Source organism: Hemicordylus capensis, chromosome 1 (assembly GCF_027244095.1).
Source record: "Hemicordylus capensis ecotype Gifberg chromosome 1, rHemCap1.1.pri, whole genome shotgun sequence".
NCBI classification, from domain to species: domain Eukaryota; kingdom Metazoa; phylum Chordata; class Lepidosauria; order Squamata; family Cordylidae; genus Hemicordylus; species Hemicordylus capensis.
Genome location: NC_069657.1, coordinates 94,952,370 through 94,980,320, shown reverse-complemented (window position 1 = coordinate 94,980,320; position 27,951 = coordinate 94,952,370). Strand labels below are relative to the sequence as shown.

The 27,951-nt window shown below is 42.7% G+C and overlaps 1 protein-coding gene across 13 annotated transcripts in view; it reads left to right on the top strand.

Moving 5' to 3' along the window:
• Positions 1-27,951, top strand: part of PRR5L (proline rich 5 like) — a 96,737-nt gene that overhangs the window by 16,885 nt on the left and 51,901 nt on the right. For 4 of the 13 annotated variants that reach the window (XM_053286280.1, XM_053286282.1, XM_053286283.1 and 1 more), the window contains exons 2-5: positions 3,587-3,665; positions 8,434-8,698; positions 9,851-9,931; positions 27,401-27,449. In XM_053286280.1, coding sequence (XP_053142255.1) covers positions 3,587-3,665; positions 8,434-8,698; positions 9,851-9,931; positions 27,401-27,449 — 474 coding nt within the window. Of the gene's footprint in view, positions 1-2,910; positions 3,005-3,567; positions 3,666-8,433; positions 8,699-9,850; positions 9,932-27,400; positions 27,450-27,951 lie in introns of all 13 variants that reach the window. The other 9 variants (XM_053286285.1, XM_053286293.1, XM_053286284.1 and 6 more) reach the window with 4 other exon arrangements.

The window sequence follows — 27,951 nt, the reverse complement described above, 5'->3', positions numbered from 1 at the left end:
TCATTGCTAGCACATTCTTTCAAGCAAGAAGCATGAATCTTCTTAGCTGCTGTAACAGAGCTACATTATATGGAACTCTTATATGTATATCACGCAGAAGAAAATTTAAAACTTCCTGCTCAGGTCTGTAATAATAAATAATAAGACCGAAATCTCTTTCTTGGGAGCCTGTAAAGTGGTTAGTATAGGATGTAATGTGGGGAGATGCTCAATTTGCCCTTGCCTGCATATATACTTCCTCAATGGCTTTGGAATTCTGAGTTAACTATCTTCTGGAACCCAAGATGGCATGGCCTGAAATCTTAATTCTATAAGCGCTGTCCTTATAGGTGGGAAGGTTAAAGCTTCCAAGTAACTGGGTGTGATATAAACACTAAAAAATGAAGCACATCAGGTAGCAAAGCTAGAAGTTTGTACCTGTTGACATCACACAACTGAACACCCAGTCACATAATTTGCCTCTGGTCTGATATCAAGTTCTCAGATGAAGGCCAATAGTCAACCATCATATGGTAGTACTAGGCCCAACCACCAGTGTTCCCGCTAATATTTTTTTATCTGTGCATAGGATGAATTTTGGTCTGGGCAGCAGTATCAAGGTAGTGTGTGCATTCAGAATGGGGCCTTCCTGAAGTGGGATCTGAAATTAACTGAGTAGACATCAAAAAGCCACCTAATGGCGCGGCGCAGCAAATTAGGGAGCAAGTCTTACTCCCTAACTTGCCTAGGAAGCAAGAGGTTGCTGGTTCGAATCCCCGCTAGTATGTTTCCCAGACTATGGGAAATGACTGTATCGGCTAGCAGAGGTATAGGAAGATGCTGAAAGGCATCATCTCATACTGTGTGCGATATTGCAATGGTAAACCCCTCCTGTATTCTACCAAAGAAAAGCACATGGCTTGTGATCGCCAGGAGTCGACACTGACTCGATGGCACAACTTTACTTTTAGACATCAAAAACTTGTGTTTTTGTGCACGCCTTACAGGGAACATTGTCAACCTCCACAATTGTTCTAATTATTATTATTATATTAATTAGCACTGTTTGTCGAGGCGACAATCTATCAGGTTGTTCAGTCTTGGCCATAATGCCTAGCTGAAACAGAAAGGAGAGTTTTTTCAGATAGGAACAGAGGAAGCTGCTGTATACTGTGTCAGACCATTGGTCTGTCTAGCTCAGTCTTGTCTACACAGACTGGCAGCGACTTCTCCAAGGTTGTAGGCAGGAATCTCTCTCACTCAGCCCTATCTTGGAGGGAAGACGCGGCCAAGAGGTTCACGCAGATGAGACAGTAAATCTCTTCTGGAAATGCTTGTATGGTTATGTGCAAAAAGACAAGAGTATCTCTTCTAAACAGCAATGGGACAAATTGTGGAAATGGACGTTGGACGTAACCCCCCCCCCGATTACCTGATGTGCCTTGAAATCCCCCACCCCCGAGTTATAGTACTACCTGCATATACTTCATAACCTTGTGGGTTTCCAAATCCTTGTGTGTAAATCTTTGTAGATATATCATGTACAAACAACCACTTTGTATATAATTGTGCTTTGGCAATGTACTGTATGCTTTGGTAGTTTGTTGGTTCAATAAAAAAAATCTTGTCCTATAAAAATCTTGTCCTATCTTGGAGAAGTCAGAGAGGGAACTTGAAACTTTCTGCTCTTCTCAGAGCGGCTCCATCCCAAGGGGAATATCTACATTGCTCACATGTGGTCTCTCATTCAAATGCAACCAGGGCAGACCCTGCTTAGCTAGGGGGACAAGTCATGCTCCACAAGACCAGCTCTCCTCTGCAGCTCTCCTTAATAGCTACAGGTATAGCCAGCAGTTGCTCTGAATTGTATCCAACTCCATGATATTTATTAGACCCCAATGCTCAGCTCCATACAGTATTTGTGGTAGAACTTTAACTGCGTAGATTTTTAATCTGAGATTTAGCAGCTGATCTGCTCTGCAGTAATGAAATTTCCAGACTCCTTGTATTGACTTAGCAGCTGTTAATTTACTATGCTGTAAATGTACCTTCTAGGACAATTGGGTGCCAAAACGGAGTCCTAGGTAACTAAATGTGTTGACCTGTTCTGTTGCTTGGCTGTCCACCATTCATTTATGGATCTTAGACCTTTTTACCAAATGCTAACGCCTTGGTTTTCTAAATTTGCAAGATGTATCAATCTCAGTTTTTTTGTATTATTTAATCCAGTTCATATCAGATTTTAACTAGTATGATCTGCCCAGTGTACTTAAGTGAAGCATAGGAAATAAAGGTTTGGTAAATGGTTAACAAGAGGAGGAAGTGGAATTTCATTTCAAGATTAGAATTAATTAAAATGGTGCTATCTTGGACATGTGCAGAGAGGGGAAAAAAGTGTTGCTTTTTTTGCTATACAACATTTTATCAGGAAATGGTGTCTCTCAAATGGTATCTCACAGTCTCTGTGGCACAATGGATAAAAGTCTGCAACTTAATCTGAAGCACCTTGATTTGATACCTGATATCTGATACCAGCACCTTGACACTGTACCTGATGTTTTGATGCATCTTTAATATCAAATGCTAGTTTATGCACTGCTTTGAGTTTTGACTGGTGGTTGGAGCCACAGGCACTTTTATCATGGAGTAAGTTGCATTAAAGCCAGTGACTTTTTATTTCCTGTATGGGATTGAACAGTACTGTACATCATCTCAGTGTGCATTTTTGTGGTCTTAGCAAGCGCTACATAATATAGGCTACCTTACGGGGAAATTTCTATATCCCGCCACTTTCCCTGGCTGCGTTCCAAGATTTTGAACGACCTTTTGAAGAGACTTGTGCTTCTTGCCCCTACCACCAAAAAAAGAAGTGCATACTTAAAAAGTATTCAAAATAAAATGGACTGCAAGTGGTTTTTTTTGTTTTTGTAGTGGAGAAGAGAGCAGGGAATGGAAAGGTCTGCTCTCTGGGTTTGGACAGATTCTGCTAGACCTTACACTGGCAGTTGGATTTGAAGGGATACAGGTAAAAATGTCCATCTTGTTTAGTGTGTAAAGTTCTTGCTGGCAGACAGTCTCTCCAAACATTTGGGTGGTAGATATAGAGGTGAATAGCTAATTATCTGCACAATAGCCATGAGATTTTATAAACTGAGAAGCTTGTTAGTGGTTAGCTTGTGTGGGGTAGCAGTAGAGCTGAGGCTCTCCAACTGTTGTTGGACTACAACTCCCATGAACTCCAGCCACAAAAAATTGTTCTGGGTATGAGGGAAGTTGTGGTTCAACAGCTGGAAAGCTTCGGCTTAGACACCCTTGCAATAGAGTGATTAGGTATTTTAGACTTAAAGCTCTTGTGGAGATGGGGAGCTATCTCTTTTACGCAATGTTGTAAGGTGTCATGTACAGTGTTGCTGTATCTATCTATCTATCTATCTATCTATCTAAAATAATTAAAGGGGCAGACAAAACTATTAACAGGACATGAGAGTTCAAAAAGAAGAAGAAAAGGCCCAAACCAAAGCCTTCAGACGCAGGAAAGAGGCTGTTTATAACACTGTTTTTCTTTTCTTTTCTTTTTTTTTTAAAAAGAACTTTGTCTTCCACCTAGTTCCTGAGAACTCTTCTGAAGCTTCTTGCAGCAGCTTCCCTTAATGTCAAGATCATCATTGCATTAAAGGACAGTAAAGGTGAGGATCTGGAGGCTGTTTCTTCAATCTTTTGTACTGTTGCAGGAACCTTTATAAAGAGACTGGCCATATTCCCAAACTGACTATAGAGTCGGCACAAAGATAGGGAAAACCAGAAGTTGAAAGAACTGGAAAGTAAATTCAACACAAGAAATACAGGGGACATGAGAGCCCAGTGAATGGGGATGGGACTGTAGTTCAGTGGTAGAGCACTTGCTTTGCATGCAGAAGGCCTCAAAATCAATCCTTGGTGTCTCCAAGTAGAGCTGGGAAACAACCCTTTTCTGAAATCCTGGAGAGTTGCTGCCAGTCAGTGTGGATCAGGGATTCTCAACGTTGCGTCCCCAGATGTTATTGGACTTCAACTCCCATAATCCCCAACCAAAGGCCGCTGGGGATTATGGGAGTTGAAGTCCAATAACATCTGGGGATCCAACGTTGAGAACCCCTGGTGTAGATGATAATGAGCTAGATGGCCTGATGATTTGACTTGGGTTCATATGGATTTTCTTGCATGTTCATGTTAGCATTTTAGTGCAGAACTAGAACTGTGAGAAGCACTTTCTTGAGTCTTGCTCCCTGCACTGGTACAATGTCTGAGTGCATGGATTTCACATGCTAGATCAGGACTGCACCATCCATGGTGTCCAGTGGGCTGCACAAGAAGCTCCTGTTTGGCTTGAATGTACTGAGTGCAGTTGATCATTGGTGGTATTTAGCATGTTTGCTCTTTTAAATAACCACTCTCATCTGGTGGCAAGTTGGACACCAGCACAAACAACCTTCATGACTCCAGCCATGGGACATGTTTAGTACTCTGGGTTAGTTAAATGTTAATCTCTGAGGTTTTTGTGTCCTTTGATATGGCCTCTTAGCACTGATGAGATGCTGGCTCAAGAAACTGCTGTGGCTGCTCCTCATTGCCACTTCTGTCCTGTGACTAATAGACATTAGTCTCCATTGCCTTACTCTCTTCTTAGTGCTGTTGTGGCTTTAGGAAATACTTCAGCCGAATGAGGGGAAATTGGAAAATGTCAGTGGTAGAAATTATATTTCTGTGTGTGTGTTTTGGAGCATTGATTGCTTATGTTTTTGTAGCACATAGATAAATGCATCTTGATCAGAATTCTGCTACACATGTTATACATTCTTGGTACCCAAAAGTGCTAGGATGCCAAGAGGGCTTCTAAAATTCCTATTGCTCTATTAAATACTCTTAATCACAGCTCAGTCTAAATAATACATTACAGAGTATGTAGCATGGCCAGTAAATGACTAAGAGTTGCTTTCTTAGACAGAGCAGCATTTAGAAGAAAGCATGGGAACTCTGGATGAGATAAACTCTTTATTGTCTGAGGAAACATTGTTGTCATTCAAATGAAATGAGAAAAGAAGTTTTTAAAAACTTGATTTGTGGTAGGTACTTCAGAATGGATCGAAAGCTTTCTGAAAATGTTTAAGTGATGCCAATTTAAACTAAACTATCCCCATAACAAAGGATTCTGGTGACTAGTCTACCCTCAATGTGGCTGACTCTGATCTGGAAAAGTGGATTAGAGTGTGTGTGTTGTGGGGTGTGTGTGTGTTTAAAGAATGATGCCAAACTCCTGCATATCTTTGAACATCTTGCAGCCAGCTCTGCCTGGTATAGGCTGCAATCCAAGGGCATTTTCACACATGGTACTCTATTACATAATAGTACATCAATATGGTGTACTGTTGGTATAAACATGTGAAGTATTGTTTACAGAAGTTAGAATGAGGAAGGTGGCTATTTTAAAATTGTATTTATGCTCTAGATATAAGTGATGCTTGTTAGTAATGTTGGCATTGTCCATCGACCAATGTAAGTGGGGTCCCAAATGTGTTCCTGGTGGTTTGCTATTCTGTTTGTTCACAAACCATGGTTAGAGACCAAGATTTGCCATTGACAATTCCCAGTTTATTTTAAACCAGGAATGGCATCTGCAAGTTTCTTCACTTTGCATGTGAACCCAAGACTTTTGCTAGTAACAAAGCCATTGTTTAATCAAGGTTTAATGTGACATCTGGACCTGGCCAGTGAGTCCTTGTGCACACTTACTTCCTCCTTGGGAGTTCTAGACCTGACTGAAATCAGCTGCAGTTGATGTTGCAAAGATGTGTTTTTCTGTGTAAACCAAAATGACATTTTCAACAATGCAGTCTGGCATTCTTGCTACCACCCAGGTCAGGAAGGAAGTGGGTTAGGCTTAGCGACCGTGGCCACTCTGTGGCTGAGTAAGGTTTTGAAATGAGCTCTCTGATACCTAAACCTGACACTCAGTCTCCTGCACTAGATTGGCTCTTAGGAGATTTGTATGTGTGCATCAGCCTTGTAAATGGTTCTCATATATAAAATTTTCAGACGGTGACTACAGAAACAAAACAAAAAACATCACAAATGCAGGCTGAGCTAGAACGTATTAACATGTAAACATAATTCGCAACTGTTAGGCTACAGGCTTAATCTCCACTACATGAGAAAGTGTCGACAAGCATACCTATGTTTGATTGTAATGCAGCTTGGTTTTCCACAAGGTAATAATTAAAAAATGGTGAAATAATAACTCTTAGGTAGTATTATATCAATATATATAACTGCTAACTTGGCAAAGAGGCACCTTTTAACGTAGTGATTCTCTTTATTTAGCAGGGAGAGAGTAACTGGTCCTATCCACCCCCAGCACAGTACCTCCAGTGACTGTTGCTGGTGTCTATCTTGTGTTTCTTTTTAGAAAACTTTGTGAGCCCTTTGAGGACAGGGATCTATCTTATTTATTTATTATTTCTCTATATAAACCACCCTGAGCCATTTTTGGAAGGGCGGTATTGAAATAGAATGAAATGTCAAACCACTTTGCATCTTAATAACATACAATAAACATGTGAGGTCAATATTATTCCCATATTACAGATGTATGTAATATTACGGACCCCATGTTATGTGCCCAATGGGGAAACATAGGAAGATACGAAGCTGCCTTATACCAAGTCAGACATTGGTCCATCTAGCTCAGTATTGTCTACACAGACTGGCAGCAGCTTCTCCAAGGTTACAGGCAGGAGCCATCTCTAGAGATGCCAGGGAGGGATAGAATATGGAACTTTCTATATGCAAGCATGCAGATGCTGTTCCCAGACCGGCCCCATCCTCTAAGGGGAATATTTTACAGTTCTTCTCATATGTAGTCTCTCATTCAAATGCAAACCAGGGCAGACCCTGTTTAACAAAGGGGACAATTTATGCTTGCTACCACAATACCAGCTCTACTTCTAAGAAAAGATAGAGAGTGGATGGGTGGGGTGGGGGAGGGGAGAGGTAGAAAGTGGCTTGCCCTAAGGCCAGTTTTTGTTCAAGGCTGGGCTGAGCTATGAACCAGGTACTTTACCTCATGATTTTTATCACTCCGTTTAACACCATTTGATCTTGCAAACAAGTCTGTAGCCTGTTAGTTAGGTGCTTCTGGCATTGCTGGTTTTAAAATAAAAATAACACATAGCAATCTAAGATGAGCATTGTCTAGCCCTGACCAGAGCTAAATTCTATATCAAAACAAAACCAGACTGGGGAACAAAACAGTTTCCCTCTGGCTCAGTGATAATCCAAACTACACAGAAGCTTATGTCAGAATAGTAACGGAAATTTCCATTTACAACAGTGGCTGACATCCAGACAGAAGTTGTACATGCTTTAAGAAGCTGCAGAGCTGTGTGACGTTGTGGTGCTCTGCAATGTTGTGCAACCACTTCTGGAAGACTTTCTCTGAGGCATATGCAAGGTTGTGCAATCTGTTGGGCAACTTGGCAACATCTTCTGGTAGTGCATGTCCCATTCTTTGCACAGTGTCTTCGCCCTACGTCTTTGCACTCGTGCAACAGCATTATGCTAGTGCAGGCCTGCTCAACTTAGGCCCACCCAGCTGTTTTTGGACTACAACTCCCATAATCCCCAGCCACAATGGGCAATAGCCAGGGATTATGGGAACTGTAGGCCAATATCTGCAGGAGGGCCGAAGTTGAGCAGTCCTGTGTTAGTGCCAACACTAGTCTGGTTGTAGGCCAGTGAGCATTGGGTTAGGACCTTGATGTTGCAAAGCTGAGTCTTGTTCATAGGTTTTTTTGCACTGGTATGGGTTGTATTGCTGGTACTATTACAGATATTTATATACTTCTTTTTGTAAAATTGTTTAGAAATTTACAAGTGAAAGGATGAAGTGTAAAAGTGAAGCAAATACGCCAAGTTCTTTGGATAGCTAATCAGAAGTGGCTTTCAACAATGGTTTGTGGTAAATAAAAAGGCCTCTCTGTTGATAATTCTAGAAATCTAAAACATTTTTAAAGTAATCTTTTATTTAAGGGGAAGATGTGGCTTTTCTAGCCATCCCAAACAAAACCCTTCAGATAAACAAGTTAAAGAGTTGTCTGTGAAATCACTCATCCATTTTATACTATGCTTTTTATATTTGTTCCTTGATAGCTCTGTTTTTCATAGTGTTCTATACATTTCTTAATTGGGACCTCTTAATAAAGCTGGAGTTGTATTGATTAAAATGACTTTTTTTAGCAACTTGTGAGCTGGGCTGAATTGAGCACCATGGTGTTAGCTCATTCTGTTTGGCCAGCAGAAGGTCCCTACAACAGAATGCAGGTGCCAGGAGAATTAATGTATAAAACTGCATCACAAGATGTTTCACACATGATATGAACTTGTTGAATAGTCTCTCAACTTTTTTCTCTCTTGCTTTAGGTCAAATTCTGACTGAAAATAAATTTAAAGATCCTTTGGGCCAAATAAAGGCATATTTCGGGACAACACTTCCTGCCCCCTTTCCGTCTGAATCTATGACCAAAGGTTCTACTCTAGTGTCACCTCTCGTCTTCCAGTTCCAGAAGATGGGTTCATTCCGGAGGCCCCGGCCTCGTTTCATGAGCTCCCCAGTGCTGACTGATTTGCCACGGTTTCTGGCAACTCGGCAGTCTCTACAGCTCAACTCTAACTCTGCATGGAACAGGTGAGCAGAATCTCATGAACAGATGAATCTGCCTTCTACTCAATCTGTCCCCCTGATGTTCCATCATGCTCAATATTGTCAACTCTGATTGGCAGTGGATCTCCAAGTTTTCAACAAGAGATCTTACCAGTCTGGATACCAGAGATCAATTTTTAACTGGAGATTCTTGGCACTAAACAATGGACTCTGTGGCTTTAGAAGGGCCTTTGGATTTTATCTCTGGATCAGGAGCCATAAGCATAGCCCTCATCAGATGGTCACAGCTCTTAGTGTTGAAGGCATCAGCCATTTGTCTGGGGACAGTAAAGACTGAATCTGTTGCCCATTCACTCTCAGACAGGTGTTGTACTAGTGGATAGCACTGACCATCTTGATTAATGGAAAGGTTTGGATAAATAGATGTGCACATCAGGACCCATAAAAACTCAGTGAAAGGTAAAAAGAAGGGATCATTGTTTGTTTCCCCAACTCTGTTGGTAAATGGTATGTCCTCACCTTGCTTGGTGGATTCCCTGGTAGAACAAGGTTGGCGAGTCTCTGCTAACCATTTTGTACAACCAGTGTGGGAAATGGGCAGCCTTTGGAACAATGCAGTACCTATCCAGGTAGCCAGTGGCCTCTTGTGAGACACAGTGAATCCATTTTGTTTAAAGTTTCTGGTCCTCATGTTTGCAAGGATAAGGTTTTTTGGAGGGATGGGTTGAATATGTGACATCAAGATACTGTGGCTGGTGGCAGGGGTGTAGCTGTAATGGAGCCGATGGGTTTAAAGAACCCAGGACCCCCAGCTCCACCCCTCTCTATTTTCTTCATTCTCCCTCACTCTGAGGGGCCGCCGGGAAGAAGTGCGAACATAGGTCCCTCTCCCCTAACTATGGCCCTGGCTTGGGGAGAGGGGTTAGAACTCTTGCTTCCGAAGAGAGATAATAATCCCTTGGTATGTGCTGTCTGTTCTGTCACTTATTGGCAGTCATAGGCAAACAGGTTTGATGATTGTGGGGAGGAAGCAGAAGCAATTGAAGGACAATTAATCTTCTTCTCTCCTTACTGATAAATTTACATGGTTCCTGACTGCAGTGTCACTGCTTGGTGTAAATCATGCTGATGTGTGTTGTTTATGGCTGCCCTAACTGTCTCACTTGCATTTGGCAGTGTTCAAACAGCAGTGATCAATGTGTTCAAAGGGGGAGGCTTGCAAAACAACGAACTCTACACCCTCAATGAAAATGTCAGGTATGTTGCTCTGCTACAGTATATGGTATGCCCTGCCTAGTGCAGAACATGTGGTGCAGTCAGGAGCTGTGACCAAGTTGGTTTGCTTGTTTATTGGATTTTGAGCATGCTGTTTGCTGGCAGACTTAAGGCAGCTGCAACACTGTTGTGCAGTTGCAGCAAATCTCTACAAATATGTCATAAGCATAAAGAATAAACATTGTGCTAAATGATTCTACGTGGCGAAATAGAGAACTGGATTAGGCCTCTTCTCTACTGATGCCAGGTGATGATTTCTGGTTGCAGATGTGATGGAAAAGAATGGACTGAATTTACCTCTCCCTCTGTTGCCGGAAGCAGCCCTCTCCCCCATCTCTCATGGCAACCTCTTCACATATGAGCTGTAACCTTTAGAACAGGACTGTAAGACATACAGCCTGGGAAGCCTTATCAGGCTTGAGTAGCCAATGTGACCTGCTGTCCTTCAGGCACCCGCTGCTCAAATTATTGAAGTATTTTCACCAGATACCTTTAGTTGGGTAAATCAACTGACTGACCGGTGGTAGGTTAGCTGTGTGTCCTATGCTCTGCACATGGTCATGCTATCCTGCATTATTTATTCTTGTATGATCCAGGGAAAAGATGACATTTCAGAGTGTGTGTGTGTGCCCATCCCACTGTGGCTTCTATGCTGATACTGAGTCTCTTGGAAGGGCTGGTGGTTGTTGTGGTTAAGCTAGCTCCCATGCTCTTTGTGCTTGAAGGGGTTGGGGGTAATGTTTGTTTTTTCCTCCTTGATGCATTGATGAAGTGAACTTGTTTTTGAAGGGAGGCTGGAACTTGGGTCACCCTGTCATTGCAATTGTTAATATCTTGTTTAAGTTAAAGTGTGCCGTTGAGTCTGTGTCGACTCCAGGTGACCACAGAGCCCTGTGGTTTTTCTTTGGTAGAATTTGGTTTACCATTGCCATCTCCCGTGCAGTATGAGATGATGCCTTTCTGCATCTTCCTATATCGCTGCTGCCTGATATACGTGTTTCCCCTAGTCTGGGAAACATACCAGCGGGGATACCATATTAGTCTGGGAAACATACCAGCGGGGATTTGAACCGGCAAACTCATGCTTCCTAGGCAAGTAATTTCCCTTGTTTAGGATATGTTTATGTGTTTGTCCTGATGGCTAACCTTTTGGGGTTAATACTTGCTCTTTAGGTTTTAATTGAGGTGGAATTGATGGTGTGATACTGAATTCAGGTGAAACTTTGGAGAATGAAGAATGATAGGCATGGCCTCTGGTCTTCTGCTAGATGGGGCATTTGGCCTTCCAGTTCATTTGAAAACCTGTCATGTATTTCAGTGTTTACTGCATTGTGAGTATTCCTGTCACTTGTGGGCGCCAATGTGGTGATCTCTTGGTTCGGTTCAGATGTTATGCTAAAACTATTGGCTTAGTGCTACAGCAGCGAGCTGAAGGGAACCAGTGGGGTTTACTGTGTGTTGCTCTCCCCTTCCCCCTCCTTTCTCTCAAGTAAGAGGAGGAGAGTGAGAGCTTTGCTTTCATTCTAAGAACAAATTGTAGTTATGTTTGAACTCACAACTATGGTTTATTAACATGGTTTGATATGTCTCCCTTAGGCTTTTGTGTAGGAATAAACAATGAATTAGTGTTGTGTCTGAACTGGGCCATAGTAAGTTTTTATTGTTTGTCATTGGATATATTTGTGTGACGTTATATATGACATTGGATTATTTGTGTGAAAAGATTAACTTCCTCATATAGACATCAAAGTGGGCAAGACTGTTGTGGGAAATAGAAACCAGTTTTGAGTCTCCCATTGCATTTCGATTAGATTGATCATAGCTTTAAATATCCCCCCCCCCCCCCCGTGCTGGAGCTCATCAGTATGGGTTGTGCACTGAGCATGCTTGAGAGACAGGACCAAAACATATGAGGCTAGTTTCCTGTTGCCAGGGGGTGCCATATCCCCAGTTCTGGTCCTGTCTTGCTAAAGGTAGCAGGGCTGTGAAAGCTCTCCAGCTTTTTGGGGGGGGGGTTGGGGGGGGGAAGATAGGCTAGTTTCTCACTTTACTTTTTTATACTCTTATTTCTCTTCCTCCTCCCCCCCCTTCTTAAATTGTGTTAGGGTGGGAAGGGGGCTAGCTTAGCATTTCATTTTTACCTAAATCCTAAACATTTTCCCATTCCTAATTAGACGATTGGCAATTTCTAGTTTTGCTTTCATTTTCCTTGTTATAGAGCCTGCTCAGGCAGAAGAGCTGCTGCAAGGATCCCTTTCAGAAGGCTTGCAGCTAGCTTCCAATTCCAGCAGTCCTTAGCAAGAGCCCTCCAACCCACCTGTTTGGGTGGTTTTGGCCTTGGCTATGTGCATTGAAATTCCTCTAGCTGATCTGATGCTTGCAGGGGTAGAAGCAGCTATTGCATGCGAAATAGCTGCAAATTAAAATAATAAATCCAAAACATTGCAGGGATCAGGTGGAGCTGACTAAAAATAAACATAATTCCTGCTTGCCCCATGCGCCTTAGCGGGTGCCTCCTGATTATAGCAATATCCTGCAGGCCCCCGTTTTTTTGAGGATCTGCAGCCAGCTGTGAAGCCAGATGTCCTCGTGAGAGCCCTCCAACCCTCAGTATGGGATAGGTCGGCTTCACTTATGCAGATTGCCCCCGCTTACAGGTACAACTGTAGTGGTGGCTCTGGCTCACACGAAAAAGCCGCAAATAGACCAAATAGGTACCGGCAGAGCCTCCTCAGTGCTTTTTGCCTCAGGGAGCAGAACTCTTTTGAGCATGTTGTCAATGAAGAAGCAAGACCTGCTGCCTCCCTAGTCCCTTGGTGGAGCAGGGCACAGAGAAAATGACGACCATTGTGCTTTGGGCGAATTATTGGCCTCTAAACAAACCACACAAGTGGCAATGACGGTTGAGGGGAAACCAGCTGGTCCACCCCCGCTGCCGATCCCAGCACTCCTGCTGGAGAGGATGTGGGGATTGCTCCAGCCGTGTCCCCCTTTGGGCCCATGCAGCCAGCGATTCCTAAGGGCAAGCTCTCTCCCACAGGAGGTTCCTGGCGACCCTGCTGGAAACCATGGTGGCAAACTTACTCAGCGCAGCCTGTAAGTAATGCCTTCCTCTCCCATTTGGGATCGATACCACTGTATTCCACCAGCCCTGCCCTGCTGGACCAAGATTCTTGGCCATAGAGTGTCAGCATAAACGTAATGCCCCCCACACACACCCCACGCCTCTTTCCACTGCTCCTTTTCTTCCTTGCAAAACCCGACACTCTGCTAGGCAACTATCCTCCTCCTTCCCAGGCTACATTCCTTGAGGAGAGGCGATTCCCATTTTGGAGCGGGGCTGTTTAGCGCCCAGGAGCTCTGATTTTAAACATAAAGGGCTTAACATTCCTCCCCTCTGAGGCATTTCTCTGTTGCCCAAACAGAGCTGTGTTGCACCAAGCAGGGTGGGCTTATCCCTTGAGGCGGGCATGGTTTGTTCCTTCCTAGGAGGATCAACATTAGTTTTGGAATGGAATTGGAGACTATATTTTAACTCTTCAGTTGCTCCTGTCTGCTCCTCTGTTTCCCCCCCATCTGTTCCTGCATTATCCTCACTTCCTCCTTATCTGCTCAAAGCCTGCAGAGGAACAGAGCTGGTCTTGTTGTAGCAGGTTTGAATTGTCTCCTTTGCTGATCAGGGTTCCCATTGGTGTGCATTTGGATGGGAGTTCACATGTGAACAACCAACTACCAGCATCTGATCCTGAAGCCTCGCAATCTACACCTTGAACCCAAACAATCCTGTGGGATCCAATAAGAGGAAGGAGTGTTATCTGAAGAGGAAGTAGTCCAACAATACTTCTTCCTCTTCCCTCTTCCCTCTCTCATTTGGGATCGATCTTACTAAGGTAAATAAGTGATTATTAACGTCTCTCCATTAAAAATGCTCAACTTGGAGAGCTGTTCTTGTGGTGGCAGGCGTGGGTTGCTCCTCTTGCTGAGCAGGTTTTCCTCTGGTTTGCATTTGGATGGGAGACTACATGTGTAATAAATAAGTCAGCAGTGGTTTTGTGTTTATATCAACAGGACTAGATCAAATGTTTCTTTCCTTCCTCTTCTGTCACCACTTCCACAGTCCCTTGCCCCTCTTTCACAGGGTCTTGTTGGCAGCATGGTAACAAAACTTCTCCTCTAGGTTGGTTGGGAGCTATGACACACCTTTTCCAGAGGTTATGGCTTGCTGTTCCCCATGTTGACACCCTTAGGGCACAATTGGTCTTCAGCTCCACAGGGCAATGCCAGCCAGAGCCACCAAGGGACAGAAATTGCAACTTACTCCTCGGGAATGCCCACAAGGCATCCACTACTTTTGTCATGCAACCACCACTAACTCCTTCTTTGTGAGAGTTCTGGTGCATAGGAACTCGCTTCTCTTGTTCTGTCTGAGAAGTCTGAGCTTCTCCAAGGGTTCAATATTGGGCAAAAGTAGCAGCGCTGACTCCAGCCTAAAACACCTGCAAGCCTTTAGCACCTGGAGTGACGGTACACAGATCTATCCAGCTAGCACTCTGGAAGGCCGATACAAAGTCCAAACTTGTGCTTTCGTCCTCTCCCTTGGCAGGCGCCAAGCTCCATGGACCATCTCTGGACCCAATCATGGTACTGACCAGGGATTTTAAGTAAAATAAGATAAAATAAAAATTTACTCATCAGGAAACTCAGGCAATTATTGACTGAGGCACCAGATTCAAGGAGTTGGGCTGCTCCCTTCGGAAACAAGTTAGGCTCCTAGCATACAAGAGTCCTTCACATTCATCCCAGTCCGCAGCACAATAGAACGCTGTCTCTGACCAAGTAGTAAGCAGACCCCTCAACTTCACTTCCACTTGTATACCCACAACCCAAGGCCCCAGGGTCATAGTCACCATACTCAGGACTATTCCCTATACCTTCTCACCACTTCCTCAGACCACTACATGGTGTCCCCATACTCCTAGGGGCCAGACTAACCCCTCCAGATGTTCTACCCATTCATCATCTCCTATAGACTCTGATAATCGAATCACTACCCTTGACAGAAATACACTGAAGTGTTTGTTCTATCTTGTTCACTGCCTTGAAGAAGATGGCTCTTCAGAGGCAGTTCTAGACCTCTAGAAAATCAACAAGTTCATCAGAAAGGGACCTCATGCCATATAGGTGGCTATCTGCATGAATGTATTCATGGCATCAGTAGACCTCTCAGAGGCCTATTCCCACATCTCCATTTGTTTGGATCACAGGAGATTCCTAAGATTCTCGAACGACCACATGTATTATTACCAGCACCTAGCGCTCCAGTTTGGACTGTCATGTGCCCCCCACGTACTCACACAGGTAATGGCAACACTCGGTGCATCTCCACCTGTAGAGCAGACACATACACCCTGATCCCCACAATCCTCCATCTTCCAGAAATCAGAGATAGATGTGAGTCCAGTGCCACTGGGCATGAAATCAATGGTATTGTGTATGGAGTGCACTTCTCGATCGAGGTGTCACCTCGATGGGAAACATCAGCAGAGGCTTCCCTCTAACAGAACCACCAAGACTCACAGTTACCACAGATGCTAGCCCGAAAGGGTGGGGCACTCACTACAAAACCCAATATGCACGAGGTCTTTGGTCTTCTCTACCACCAAGAAGTAACATCAACTGGCTAGAACTAGGGGCATCTCACCTGGCTCTCATCCAATTCTCACAACTGGTGTGCCTCTCGGTCCACTACCCTGGGTGCCTCAGCCTCCACAGGGATCCTCTCCCTTAAGAGTATCTTGTCCATCTGTCCCAGTATGGCTCCAACTCTACACCTGAAGGTTGAGCATTTGACCCTCGTAGCCAAGGGCTTCTCGCAAGCTGCACAAGATTCCATCTTGGCTTCCCAGCATCCATGCACCATCTAGCCTTTCAGACGACATAGACAGCTTCTTTTGATACACAGAAAACAATCAATCCACTGGCCACAGGGGTTGCCGAAGTCCTTGCCTCCACTGGTCTAGAGCTTTGGTCTGTGTTCCAATTCTTTCAAACACCATACCTTCATTCTGGCCTTGATCCAAAACTTTTCAGAGTGCGTTAGTTCTGTCCAACATTCCCACAGTTCCCAGTTTTTCTCTAATGGGCCTCCAATTGGCTCTCCCTATTGTCCAGCATTTTTTACCAGCAGGGTACTTGAATGCGGCCTTTAATGACATTCCCCTGCCGCCATTCAAACTCTTATCATCTTTCTCCCTCTAGTTTCTGTCATACTAGGTCCTTGCGGTCCCTTTATCTTTGTCCTGCACAGGGTCTGTGCTGACTGCTTCATTATACATAAGGACTCTGCATGTCCAAGTTGACTACATGGTACTTAAACCTGATCCCACCTTCCACCAGTCTTATGACTTTGTTCTTCCCTGCCTCACCAAAGAGAAAGACCTGGCTTACACATTTGCCGGGCTCTATGCATCCAGGTTCACTATAGGATTTCACATATCTGACCACCCTTCGTCTCTTTGAATATCTGTTTCTAGAAGGATTACAGCTCTCTCTATGCCAGGGCAGCCACAGCGGCCTTCTCAGCATGCACTCCTTGGATATGGTATAACAACCATTCTGCTCCTCTGTTTCTCTCCTTATTCATCACTACAAATATTCTCCTTGTATACACCTCAGATGACCTTCGGGTGCACTCCAAAACCTAGATAATTAGAAAGATTTTGCTCTTCCCCCTGATGACCTCTCCCTGCCCCAATTGATGAACTTGGTTTGAATGTTGACAGTTCAGGGTAGGCCAAGATGTTTCAACAGAAGGTTATCAGTCTTGCATTCCATTGCTAGACTTCTGCAAAGTTGTGCACTTAGGTGGGAATAGCTTTAACATTCTCCACCATAAAATAAAGCCTTTTTGTACTCTTTCTCTCCCCACCCTCCGCCTTTATTCTGCTCGAAAACAAAACTATAAGGCATGAAATTCCTCCCACAAGATCTTGATTTTAAAAATGAAGGCTTCATAAAACTCTGTTCACTGCTTTTTATATCAACTGAATAAGATAACTGCTTTTGCATGCTTTGACAAATTGCTATATAAACTGCTTCTGGAATTGGTACTCTGCCGCCCCATGTTTTCTTAATGCATGCTTCAGATTTAGTCTTGGAAAGGAAAGCTGTCTTTTGATCTGCACTGGAAAATAATGGATTTATTTGTTTTATGAATTGCTGTGTATGTATTTCTCCAAATGTATAACGTGTGTATGCATATGACCCAAATATGAGGTGATGTATACAAGGTGAAGCCAAATAAATGGTGAGTTAGAGAGAGAGAGAGACCAACAGTGCAATAAGATGCTATTTTGGAATTTTGACTATGCTGGGGATAGTTAGATAACTGATGAGCTTGTTGAGCAGATTGACTAGTAGAATAAGAATAGTGAGTAAACTGGGGGAAGAGATTGGAATGTCTTTGGTAAGTGGTATTGTGGAGAGAATGGCTCTTCTTTAGCCTAAATGTACACCCAAGAGTTCTTTCAGCATACTGTACAATGCTTGTATGTCATTCAGTGTTCCCTCTAACAGGGATTCCCAGATGTTGACTACAACTCCCAGAATCCCCAGCTGCAATGGCTTTTGCTTGGGGATTATGGGAGTTGTAGTCAACAACATCTGGGAATCCCTGTTAGAGGGAAGATTGATGTCATTCCCATACAAGAACAATGTCATCAGCTCTATAGGCTAGGGATGTGCACGAACCGTGGTTCATGCACTGGTTCGAATACCCGCTACTCAATCCAGCTTCCTGCTGCAGTGATGCTTCCACCCCACCCCCCCACCAGCAACCTGAGAGCGGCACTGGCATGCGCATGTGCGGAAGCCATTTGTGTGGTCAGCAACAACATGCTGACCACACAAATGGCTCCCACGCATGCACGGACGCCATGTGCGTGCCAGCGCCACTTGTGGGTTGCTGGGGGAGCACCGCTGCAGCAGGAAGCTGCACTGAGTAGCAGGCATGCAGGTGAGGACCTGTGCTACTCACTTTTAAACATGCTGCTCGCTGCCACCCGCCGGTGCTGCACTTGAACCGCCAACACGGTTTGTGGGTGAGTCCAACCGGTTCGCTGAACTAGTTCATATTCAAACTAGTTTGTGCACATTCCTACTGTAGGTCCAGCAAGAAGGAGGTTTAGTCCTATCAGTGGCTACTGATCTTGATAGCTATATGAAATCTCAAGTTTCAGAGTTTGTATACCACTGAATACTAGTATGAATATTTATACACCATTTTACAACAAAGGTTTTCAAAGTGGTCTACACAGAAAATCTATTATATATTTTGAAGAGTTGGTTGGCTTGTGCAAAATAAAGCCATACTACAGATAATAAATTGTGCATAAACAATTAATGAAATTAGCTGAATGAATTTTTTTTTTACACTGGGACACTGTTGATTTGATTTGTCACTTCACAGAAGGACAATTTTAATTATTTTTATCACAATTTAAATCAAGTCAGGAAGATTCTATTTAATCATCATTTTCTAGTAAAAGTACATTGTTGTTGTTTAACTCTAACCTTAATACATATTCAGGAATAGATATAGGTTTCATTTTTAGAAAATAGGTACACACTATAATAGGTGCACACATCTCATTATGTTGTTTCATTTGGACAATAGGCCTTGCATTTCTTTGTTGCACTATTTGCATTTCACACACATGTCTATCTTATCTACAGGTACAGGAACTTCATTAAAATATTCCCAAATGGGTTCTCTTTTATGGTCTGCTGCCATAGGTGTGTTGCTTCTACAATGGAGTATACACTAAGAAAAAGCTTCCTCAGGACTCCATGAATATGTTCTGTTCACTTTTGGTTTTGCTTTCTATTCCCCTCCTCTATCTCTTGCATTTATATTCGGTTTCCTCTTCTTTGCTCAGATCTGCTCCATCAGCCCTATTCATTCATTGGCCTTTAAGAATTAGAAGAACATAAGAACAGCCCTTCTGGATCAGGCCCAAGGCCCATTTAGTCCAGCATCCCACCAGATGCTGCTGGAAGCCACTGGCAGGAGTTGAGGGCATGCCCTCTCTTCTGCTGTTACTCTGCTATATGAGTGTACAGATGTCTGTACACATGTTTGTGTGAATGACTGTACCTATGTTCATTTTAAAAGTGATCCTGGATACAGGCCCTACAAATGCTTGGTGCAGATAAGAAGTGTACTTCTGTACAGCATAACATGTGAATGACATAGTCAGGCTTTTAGTCTAGTTTTAAAGTTGTAAGTTTTAGAGTTTTTATCTGTATTTTAAACTGTTTTGGTTGTGTTTTTAGATTATGAACCACTCAGGGACTTGCCTGTCAGGGGGTATAAAAGTGTGTTAAATTAAAAAATAATAATAATTAAATGACTGTACCAGTGTATAGATCTGTATCTGTGTACACTGTATACTTGTATGGGTATTGAACATAATGTGTGGATAGTTCTAATGTCTTTGTACTTCTAGAGAGAGGGGCAAGGGCTTGACTGTGTGTGTGTGTGTGTGTGTGTGTGTGTGTGTGTACACATGCAGCATGTATATCACCTGCAGAATAGGTTTGATCAGGTCAGTGCTGTTACTATGTTCATAGAATATAATTAAAAGTTATTAACATTCATGATGATATCTTTGACCTAGGTTCTGTTCTTATGAATGAATCCAATCTTATGAATCCAATTTTAATACAATAATCCATTTTTAAAATTATTTTTTAAAAAATCAATTAAATATTATTAATTTTTAAAGGGTTGAACAGTAGTCGCCCAACACCACCTTTTAGGAATGGGCCTCGAGGTAGGAGCAGAGAACAACCTCCAAACATTGCCTCCCATACCCAACTTGGCCAGCCTATCCAAAAGGATACCATGGTCAATGGTTTCGAAAGCTGCTGAGAGATCCAAGAGAATTAACAGGGTTGCACTCCCCACCCCATCTCTGCACAAGTCGTCCCACAGGGCAACCAAAGCAGTTTCTGTTTCAAAGCCGGGCCTGGAGCCTGATTGAAATGGATCTAGATAGCCTGTTTCCTACAAGAGTGTCTGGAGCTGGTCAGCCACTACATGCTCAAGCACCTTGCCCAGGAAGGGAATATTGGCCACAGGTCTATAGTTGTTTACATCCTCTGGGTCCAGACTGGGTTTCTTTAGGAGTGGTTGAAAAATAGCTTGCTTCAATGAAGCTGGGGTCACTCCCTCTCTCCATGAAGCATTTAGAACCTGCTGGATCCAGCTAAAAATTCTCTCCTTACTAGATTTAATAAGCCTCGACAGGCAAGGGTCAAGCATGCACGTAGTTGGCCAACCTTGTCTGAACACCTTGTCCACATACTCGGGCACCAATAATTGAAATTTCTTCAGCAAAACTAGACCAGGTTTTACTGTGGGCACCTCTCTCAATGATCCTGCATCAGCCATAGTGTCCAACTCATGGTGAATGTGTTGGGGTTTGTGATTATTTAGCAAAGCACCAAGGAAGCTACCACTCCAGATACAGAGTTTAATTGTTGCAGCTATTTAAGTAACATGCATGGAGATCACTGTAGAGTCTAAAGTAACTGATTTATTGGTGAAGTACATTTGAGATAGGATAGACCTATCCTATCAGCTACATAATGAATAGGGGTGTGCATGGTCCGGAGTCCCCCCCCCCGGTCCGGCACGGGGGGGACTGTTACTTTAAGCGGGGGTGGTGGTGGTTGTACTTACCCCCCCGCCGCTCTTCCCCCTCCGGCGCTGGTCATTTTAAACATCTTCTTGGGGCGGCAGAGTTCCTCCCTGCCGCCCCTGCCCCCGTCGTTGTTCCTTAAGGGTTAAAAGAGACTAGCACTAGCAGCGCGCATGCGCTCTGCTTGGCGCGTGCCGAGCAGCCTGATAACAACCTGATAAAGCAGCCAGGAACATACCCATTACGAGAACAACCAGAACAAGGGATAGGAATAAGATGCTGAACCACTTTCCCCCTCTTCTGATGTGAGATCTCACATCATGCCTTCCCCTACCTGTAAGCACTCTAATTGGAGCATACCCAGCTCTACCCAGGTTCACATCCTCACATAATTTAAATACTCCCAGTCAGCAGAGTGCCCTTGCTCTCTTGGTTCCTAAAGGGGTGACCCTGGTGGTGGCGAGCTTGCTGCCCAGGGCAGCATGCTGTTTTATCCTGCCAGCCCAAGAAATGTTGCAGGACCCAGCAGGAACGTCTGAATCAGCACTCTGAGCCCTCCTCCCTGGGGCTGCAGCTCTATCACCAACAGAGTGCTGCAGCAAGGTTGTTCTCAAAGAGAGAAAGCCTCAGGAAAGCAGGGTCTCAGCTGCTGGCACTTACTACAAGCTCCACTCACCGCCTTCCAGGGCAAAATGACAAAGGGCAGATGGAACACTCCCTTCCTCTCTCTTATTCACTCTGCTGAAGCTGGTGTTTATTTTAGATAAAGCTTCTCTATGTTGGATATCTAATTATAGCTTAAAGCTTCTTGAGATTTTAATGTGCTCATATTGGATTGTGGTGGATTTAACCCAGCCTTTGTCTTAGAGCCAGCCCATGTGAGTGGAAGAAAAATGCTGAATCATCCCCTCTCTATGCTTTCACCCACAAAGGCTGTTTAAATTTAATGGCTGTTTAAATTTTCCTATACTTTGTAGCCTATTCGCTGCTGCGACCACCACCCAGTTATTACAGAGTTTGACCCCACCCCCCTGGATTTGGTGGAATTCCAGGGAGACTCTCCTTCTCTATTGGAGAAGTATGAAAACCTTCCATATGCAAACTTACACTTGGTGAGAAACCTTGGTAGCTGAATGATCTAATTGAGGTGTGTTTGCACCAGAGGGAACCTTTTTTCAGCCCCTGCTTTCCTGAGTTAAAAATCTACTCAAAGAGGCTGGTTAAAATTTGCAAAGAACAATAAAGGAAAATAAACTTTATTCTGAATACTACAGACTACAGGCTTTCTCAGCTTTTAGTTACAGGTAAAAATACTCAGTAGATTGCGAGGTTCCTTCCAAAAAGCACTCCAACTACTTTTGGAGTGACACATTTTAAAAATCGTGGTTACCCAGTTGCAAAGAATATGGATGCAAAAAAATACAGAAGCACCTTTAGAGTTTACAGAGACTCTTTCAATGCTCTAGCTGGATGTATGGGTACAGGCTATGGCTTTCTTAGCTTAGTTACGTTTTAGGTAAAGCAACAATAGACCAGTTGCAGGGATATGCAAGGCACACGAAAGAAAAATAAAAAAATAATGCAATCTAACACACTGTTCCCTAGGCTAAACTTCCAGAAGCCAAAAGCCCTGGCTCCCCCCGCTCCCGAACTAATCCCAAATCTGATGAGAGTCAAGCTTCCTGCAATCCTGTCTCTCAAGGATCTGCAGATGTCCTTCCATGAGAGAATTCTCCAGGCTAGCTTTTGACCATTAAAACTCCATTGCTCCTCACTAAGTCTTCTGCCCGCCCTCTCCCACCTCCAGCCTAGCTACTTCTGAACAAAGAAACCTCTCTCTTCCTGCCTCATGGCTCTCAAGGTCCCACCCACCTGGTGGCTGATTGGTTGAGCACTAGCCTGTCAGTCAGGACAGGGTACACTTCTGGTTCACTCTTTAGGGGGAAGGAGAGGCTGTTACTACCTGATCATTACATGGTTTGTGGTCCTGCCCCATTCTGAGCATTTATTTGCTGATAAATAAGCCATATGATTTTGACATAACTGACTTGGGCTGCACTCCAGTTTGTTGTTAGTGGAGTTGATCCAGTCTAAATTTTTAAGAGCTGTATTTCAGTATCCCTAACGCAATCTTGAGGCCAGTATCTTCAAAAGTTGAGGCCAGAATTTGGTTTGCTATAATTAGTCTGTGGCATCAGCTAAATTTCTCTCCAAATGGCTTGGCTCTCTTGATGCTGATTGATATCTTTAAATCATACTGGCTCCAACAATTGCAAATGAAACATTTGCATTATGGTATGCCTCAGACATTTAATGGTCATTAGGGTACGACTGTTCCAAGGCATCATTTAAACAGTGGACTGAAGATATGGATCATCAAGTGGATATGAATCTCATCCCTAGATATTATAAATAGGAAACAATTAATTGTTGTGTTTTAAACCAGCAAAGTATCATATTAACTTAACGGTTCCGAGACATTCACTATGGCCTGATGCAATGCCTTACCCTTGGATATTTCTGTGAAATATCCAAAGTTCCTTTTAATGAAAGACGGTACCCATGTAATTCTGGTGCAATAGAATTGATAGAACACATTCTCTTAAATGGTAAATTTTATTAAGAAGTGTGAAATCTTCCATGTAAACAGTTGTTGTTATCTTTTCCTGGCCGTTCTGAAGTTCTTGTGCCAGCTTTTTGCTTGCAGACCACAACACTGAAATTACCCTTAAGGTGGCTAAGTATTGTCACCTAGTTTTGACACTAAAATTAGATGTGATTTGTTTATAGCTAATTTTGAGCTCCAAAAGATTTTAGACTATTGTATTTTGTATGGTTGTGAAGATATTTAGGTTGGTTAGGTGGGTAGGATTGTTATACTGACTGTTTTCTTTTTGTTTATTTTTTCACATTTTAAAGTTTTATTGGCTTTTACAATAGCTTTACAATTAAGTAAATATTGACTTCCTGCTTACCTGTCTGTGCGGTTCACGTTAACTATACCTATAAACCATTGCTATAATAATTCAAAACATACATACTCCACATTACTACTCGATTTTACCCAACCCAACCTGCTGTTATTGCTATATTTCAAACCCTGCTGAAAGGTCCATATTAGAAAAATAGTCCTTTAAGTAAAGTAAAAATGATTCCCAATCTTCTTTGAAACATTCCAGATTTTCATCCCTTATAAGTGCTGTAAGCTTTGCCATCTCAGCATATTCCAAAATTTTTATCAACCAGTCTTCTTTTGAGGGCATTTTATTGTCTTTCCATTTCTGCACATATACGATTCTTGCCGCCGTGGTTGCGTACATTAAAAATGTTAAATTTCTTCTGGAGAACTCTCCTTGAGTTATTCCCACAGGAAGGATTCTGTCCTCTTAGGAAATGTCATTTAAATTTTTTTCTTCAACTCATTATATATCATATCCCTAAAAGCCTTTGCCTTTCTGCATGACCACCAGAAATGGAAAAAAGCTCCTTCACATTGTCCACATTTCCAACATTTGTTTGAAACATCATTATACATTAATGCTATTTTTTCCCCCAGTGTCAGATACCATCTTATAATAATTTTCTTTTAAAGTATAGCATGCAGTAAACTTGAAATCAGTTTTCCATAATTTTCCCCAAGCAGCCATATCTATATTCTGACCCACATCTTGAGCCCATTTTATCATAGTCATTTTAACCACTTCATCTCTTGTCTCCTCCAAAAGCAATAACTTGAACATCTTAGAGACTAGTCTTTCATCATTTTCACACAACTCCTCGAATCTCAACATTTGATCCTCAAATCCGACTTTAAGATCCTTTTTATAAATTTCATTTAGCTGATGACACTGAAACCAGTTACTAACCAAACTTTGTACTTCATTTAAGTTTTTTAATTTACAGCCCTTCTCTTAAAAGCATAACAAATCCCTATAAGTACCCCATTCAGATTGAATATTTGTCTCTTTACATGCCAAAGCTTCAATCGGGGATACCCCTGTTTTATTTTTGTTTCTGATCATTGACTGAAATTATTATTATTATTATTATTAACATTTATATCCCGCTCTTCCTCCAAAGAGCCCAGAGTACTACATACTTAGGTTTCTCCTCACAACAACCCTGTGAAGTAGGTTGGGCTGAGAGAGAAGTGACAGGCCCAGAGTCACCCAGCTAGTATCATGGCTGAATGGGGATTTGAACTTGGGTCTCTCCGGTCCTAGTCCAGCACTCTAACCACTACACCACGCTGGCTCTCTTAAAATAAAGATTGATTGACACGCTGGCTCTCTTAAAATAAAGATTGATTGACATAACTGATTATTCAGAGATTAGAATCTGGGTTAGTATAATCCTGTTTTGCTAGTGTAAGAACATTGCTTAAGGATGTTGTATGGATAAAGTTCACATGTTAGCAAAATAATGCCCAGGATCATCCAATGCAGATTAGAGCCCTACGTGGAAAGGGAAATGCTGGATGTTCAAGCTGATTTCAGAAAAGGCTGAGAAACAAGAGACATCATTGCTGACGCACGCTGGATAACCCGACCACGCCAAGTTGTGGAAAATGGGTGTCCCAGAACATCTCATTGTTCTCATGAGAAACTTATACACAGGACAGGAAGCCACAGTCCAGAAGGAACGTGGTGAAACAGACTGGTTCCAGATTGGCAAAGGCGTAAGACAAGGCTGTATAATTTCTCCTTCTTTATTCAGTATATATGCTGAACATGTACTGAGAGAAGCTGGATTGGAAGAAGATGAACATGGAAGTTGGAGGAAGAAACATCACTAACCTGCACTACACTGATGACACTACTCTGATAGCTGATGATCTGCAAGCTCTAGTAATGAAAGTCAAGGAGCACAGTGAAAAAATGGGACTATGACTAAGTGTCAAGAAGACTAAACTAATGACAGTGGATACAGCAACCAGCCTCAGAATTGACAATGAAGACATTGAAGTGGTGGATAGCTTTTTCCTTTTAGGATTGACTAACAGTAAAGGATCCAGCAGTCAAGAAATACGCCGCAGACTAGCACTTGCTAGGATTTCAATGAAGGCCTTGGAAAGGATATTTAGATGCCATGACGTGTCTATACCTACAAAGATTAGAATCGTTCGGACAATGGTTTTTCCTATGACACTCTATAGATGCGAAAGCTGGACTTTGAAGAAGCAAGATAGAAAAAGCATTGACGCTTTTGAACTTTGGTGCTGGAAAGACTTTTGAGGATACCATGGACAGCCAGGAAAACAAACAAATGGATCATAAAACAAATCAATCCAGAATTTCCACTTGAGACACAAATGACCAGGCTAATACTATCATACTTTGGATACATTATGCAAAAACTCAGCTTCCTTAAGAAGTCCATAAAGCTGGGAAAAGTTGAAGGCAAGAGAAGAAGAGGACAGCCAGCAGCAAGGTGGATGGACTCGATTATGACAGCAATGAATGCACCACTAAGAGACCTTAAAGGCCAAGTTGAAGACAGATCATCCTGGAGCGAATCTATCTATGTGGTCGCTCAGAGTCAACACCGAATTGATGGAACTTAATCAATCAGTCAATCAGTGGATAAAGTAGTTTCTGTTCTGAACTAGTTCTTGCACTAGTGAAAGATATTGCACTCTCTCTAGTGCAGGGCTGCTCAACTTTGGCCCTCCTGCAGATGTTGGCCTCAACTCCCATAATCCCTGGCTATTGGCCACTGTGGCTTGAGATTATGTGAGTTGTAGTCCAAAAACTGCTGGGTGGCCTAAACTGAGCTGGCCTGCTCTAGTGCAACATGGGGGATTAGTTAATTGTTGCACAGACTCATGTGTGTCCTAGAAAAGGTTTTTCACTATCGGTAGAAGCCACTTAGAGGCGCTTTTTTTTTTTTTCATTACACGAGCAAAACACTGGTCCGGGTCATGCCCAGAACTTTTTTAAATATGAGGAATATAATTATTTTCTATATTGCAGCATTGTTGGAAGCTTCTCTGCCAGCACTGTGACTTACCACGATCCCTGCACAAAACCTTAAAGACTCCCAGTGTTATGAGTCACAAAAGTGGGATATGATATAGGTGAAATGCAGCTTCACATTTTTGTCTTCTTGCCCCATCAAGCCGAGCACATTATATTGGAGAATGGGGTTGGAAGGGTTGCTTTTCTGTCCTTAGAAAGGTACAATGAGCTGTGGGGGTGGGGGAAGAAGAAACCTGATTTCTTCATGGCCAGTCCCGCACATATCCGTTTGCAACCCAAGTGCTATATGCCACAAGTAGGTGTACTGTAGAGAGATGTAGTACAAGGGTTTCAGGCTGATCATGTGAGCAGAAGATGCTGAAAGGCATCATCTCATACACGCCACTGGAGGTGGCAATGGTAAACCCCTCCTGTATTCTACCAAAGAAAACCACATGGCTCTGTGGGCGCCAGGAGTCGACACTGACTCGCCAGCACAACTTTACCTTTATGTGAGCCACGCCAAGTTAAGAAAATAACTTGTTCCTATTAAAATGACAGTTGATCTCTTGTGCTTCTGTAAGAGAAGATGTACTTTTCTGTCGCAGTGAGTGTTTAACCTAGTGCATGGTTTTATGTCAGTGGTCACTATGAGTTGCATAATGGGAAAACTATGCAAGTAATGGGGGGATGGTATTCTTTATCTGTAAACATATGTGCTTGTTCAGTTGGCTTTTATTGAGAGTTTTGTCTGTAAACTATATCATAATATGTGATTCATTGCTTTTCAGGCGATTGCTGAAGAGTGAACTTGGATCTTTTATCACAGACTATTTCCAGGTAACATCTGTTCTTTTGAGCAGACAGTTAAAATATTTTAAAATTGTTTTCTTGTGTTTTACTTGTTTTGGCTTTCACTCCTTCTGCTTCGTAATTGAATGCATTTCATCTCACATGACTCTGCCTATGGTAGTCTAATCCACACAAGCCCTTGGATTTTAAACAAAGAGATGTATAGTTTTATGAACACTAATATTTGTGTGGTAATGCAGGCGAAAATAAGGGTGGAGAAGTATTTCTGCTTACCAGGATGTAAGGGTCAGCAAGAAGTCATGATATATTTTATTGTATGAGTGGATATAAACATAAAGATGTCCTTTTTGGGGCTATGTGTATAATTGTTGATGAAAGGCCTTTTCTTCTTAATGCTTTATATATTTCATGGTTGAGCCCTGGCATTGAAACTTGGTTTTGGAGAGAATCCCTGGCTTGTCTTGACTGATGCCCCATGTTAATTGCTGTTGATCCATACTTGGTGGCAGGATTAGCATGGATAGCACAA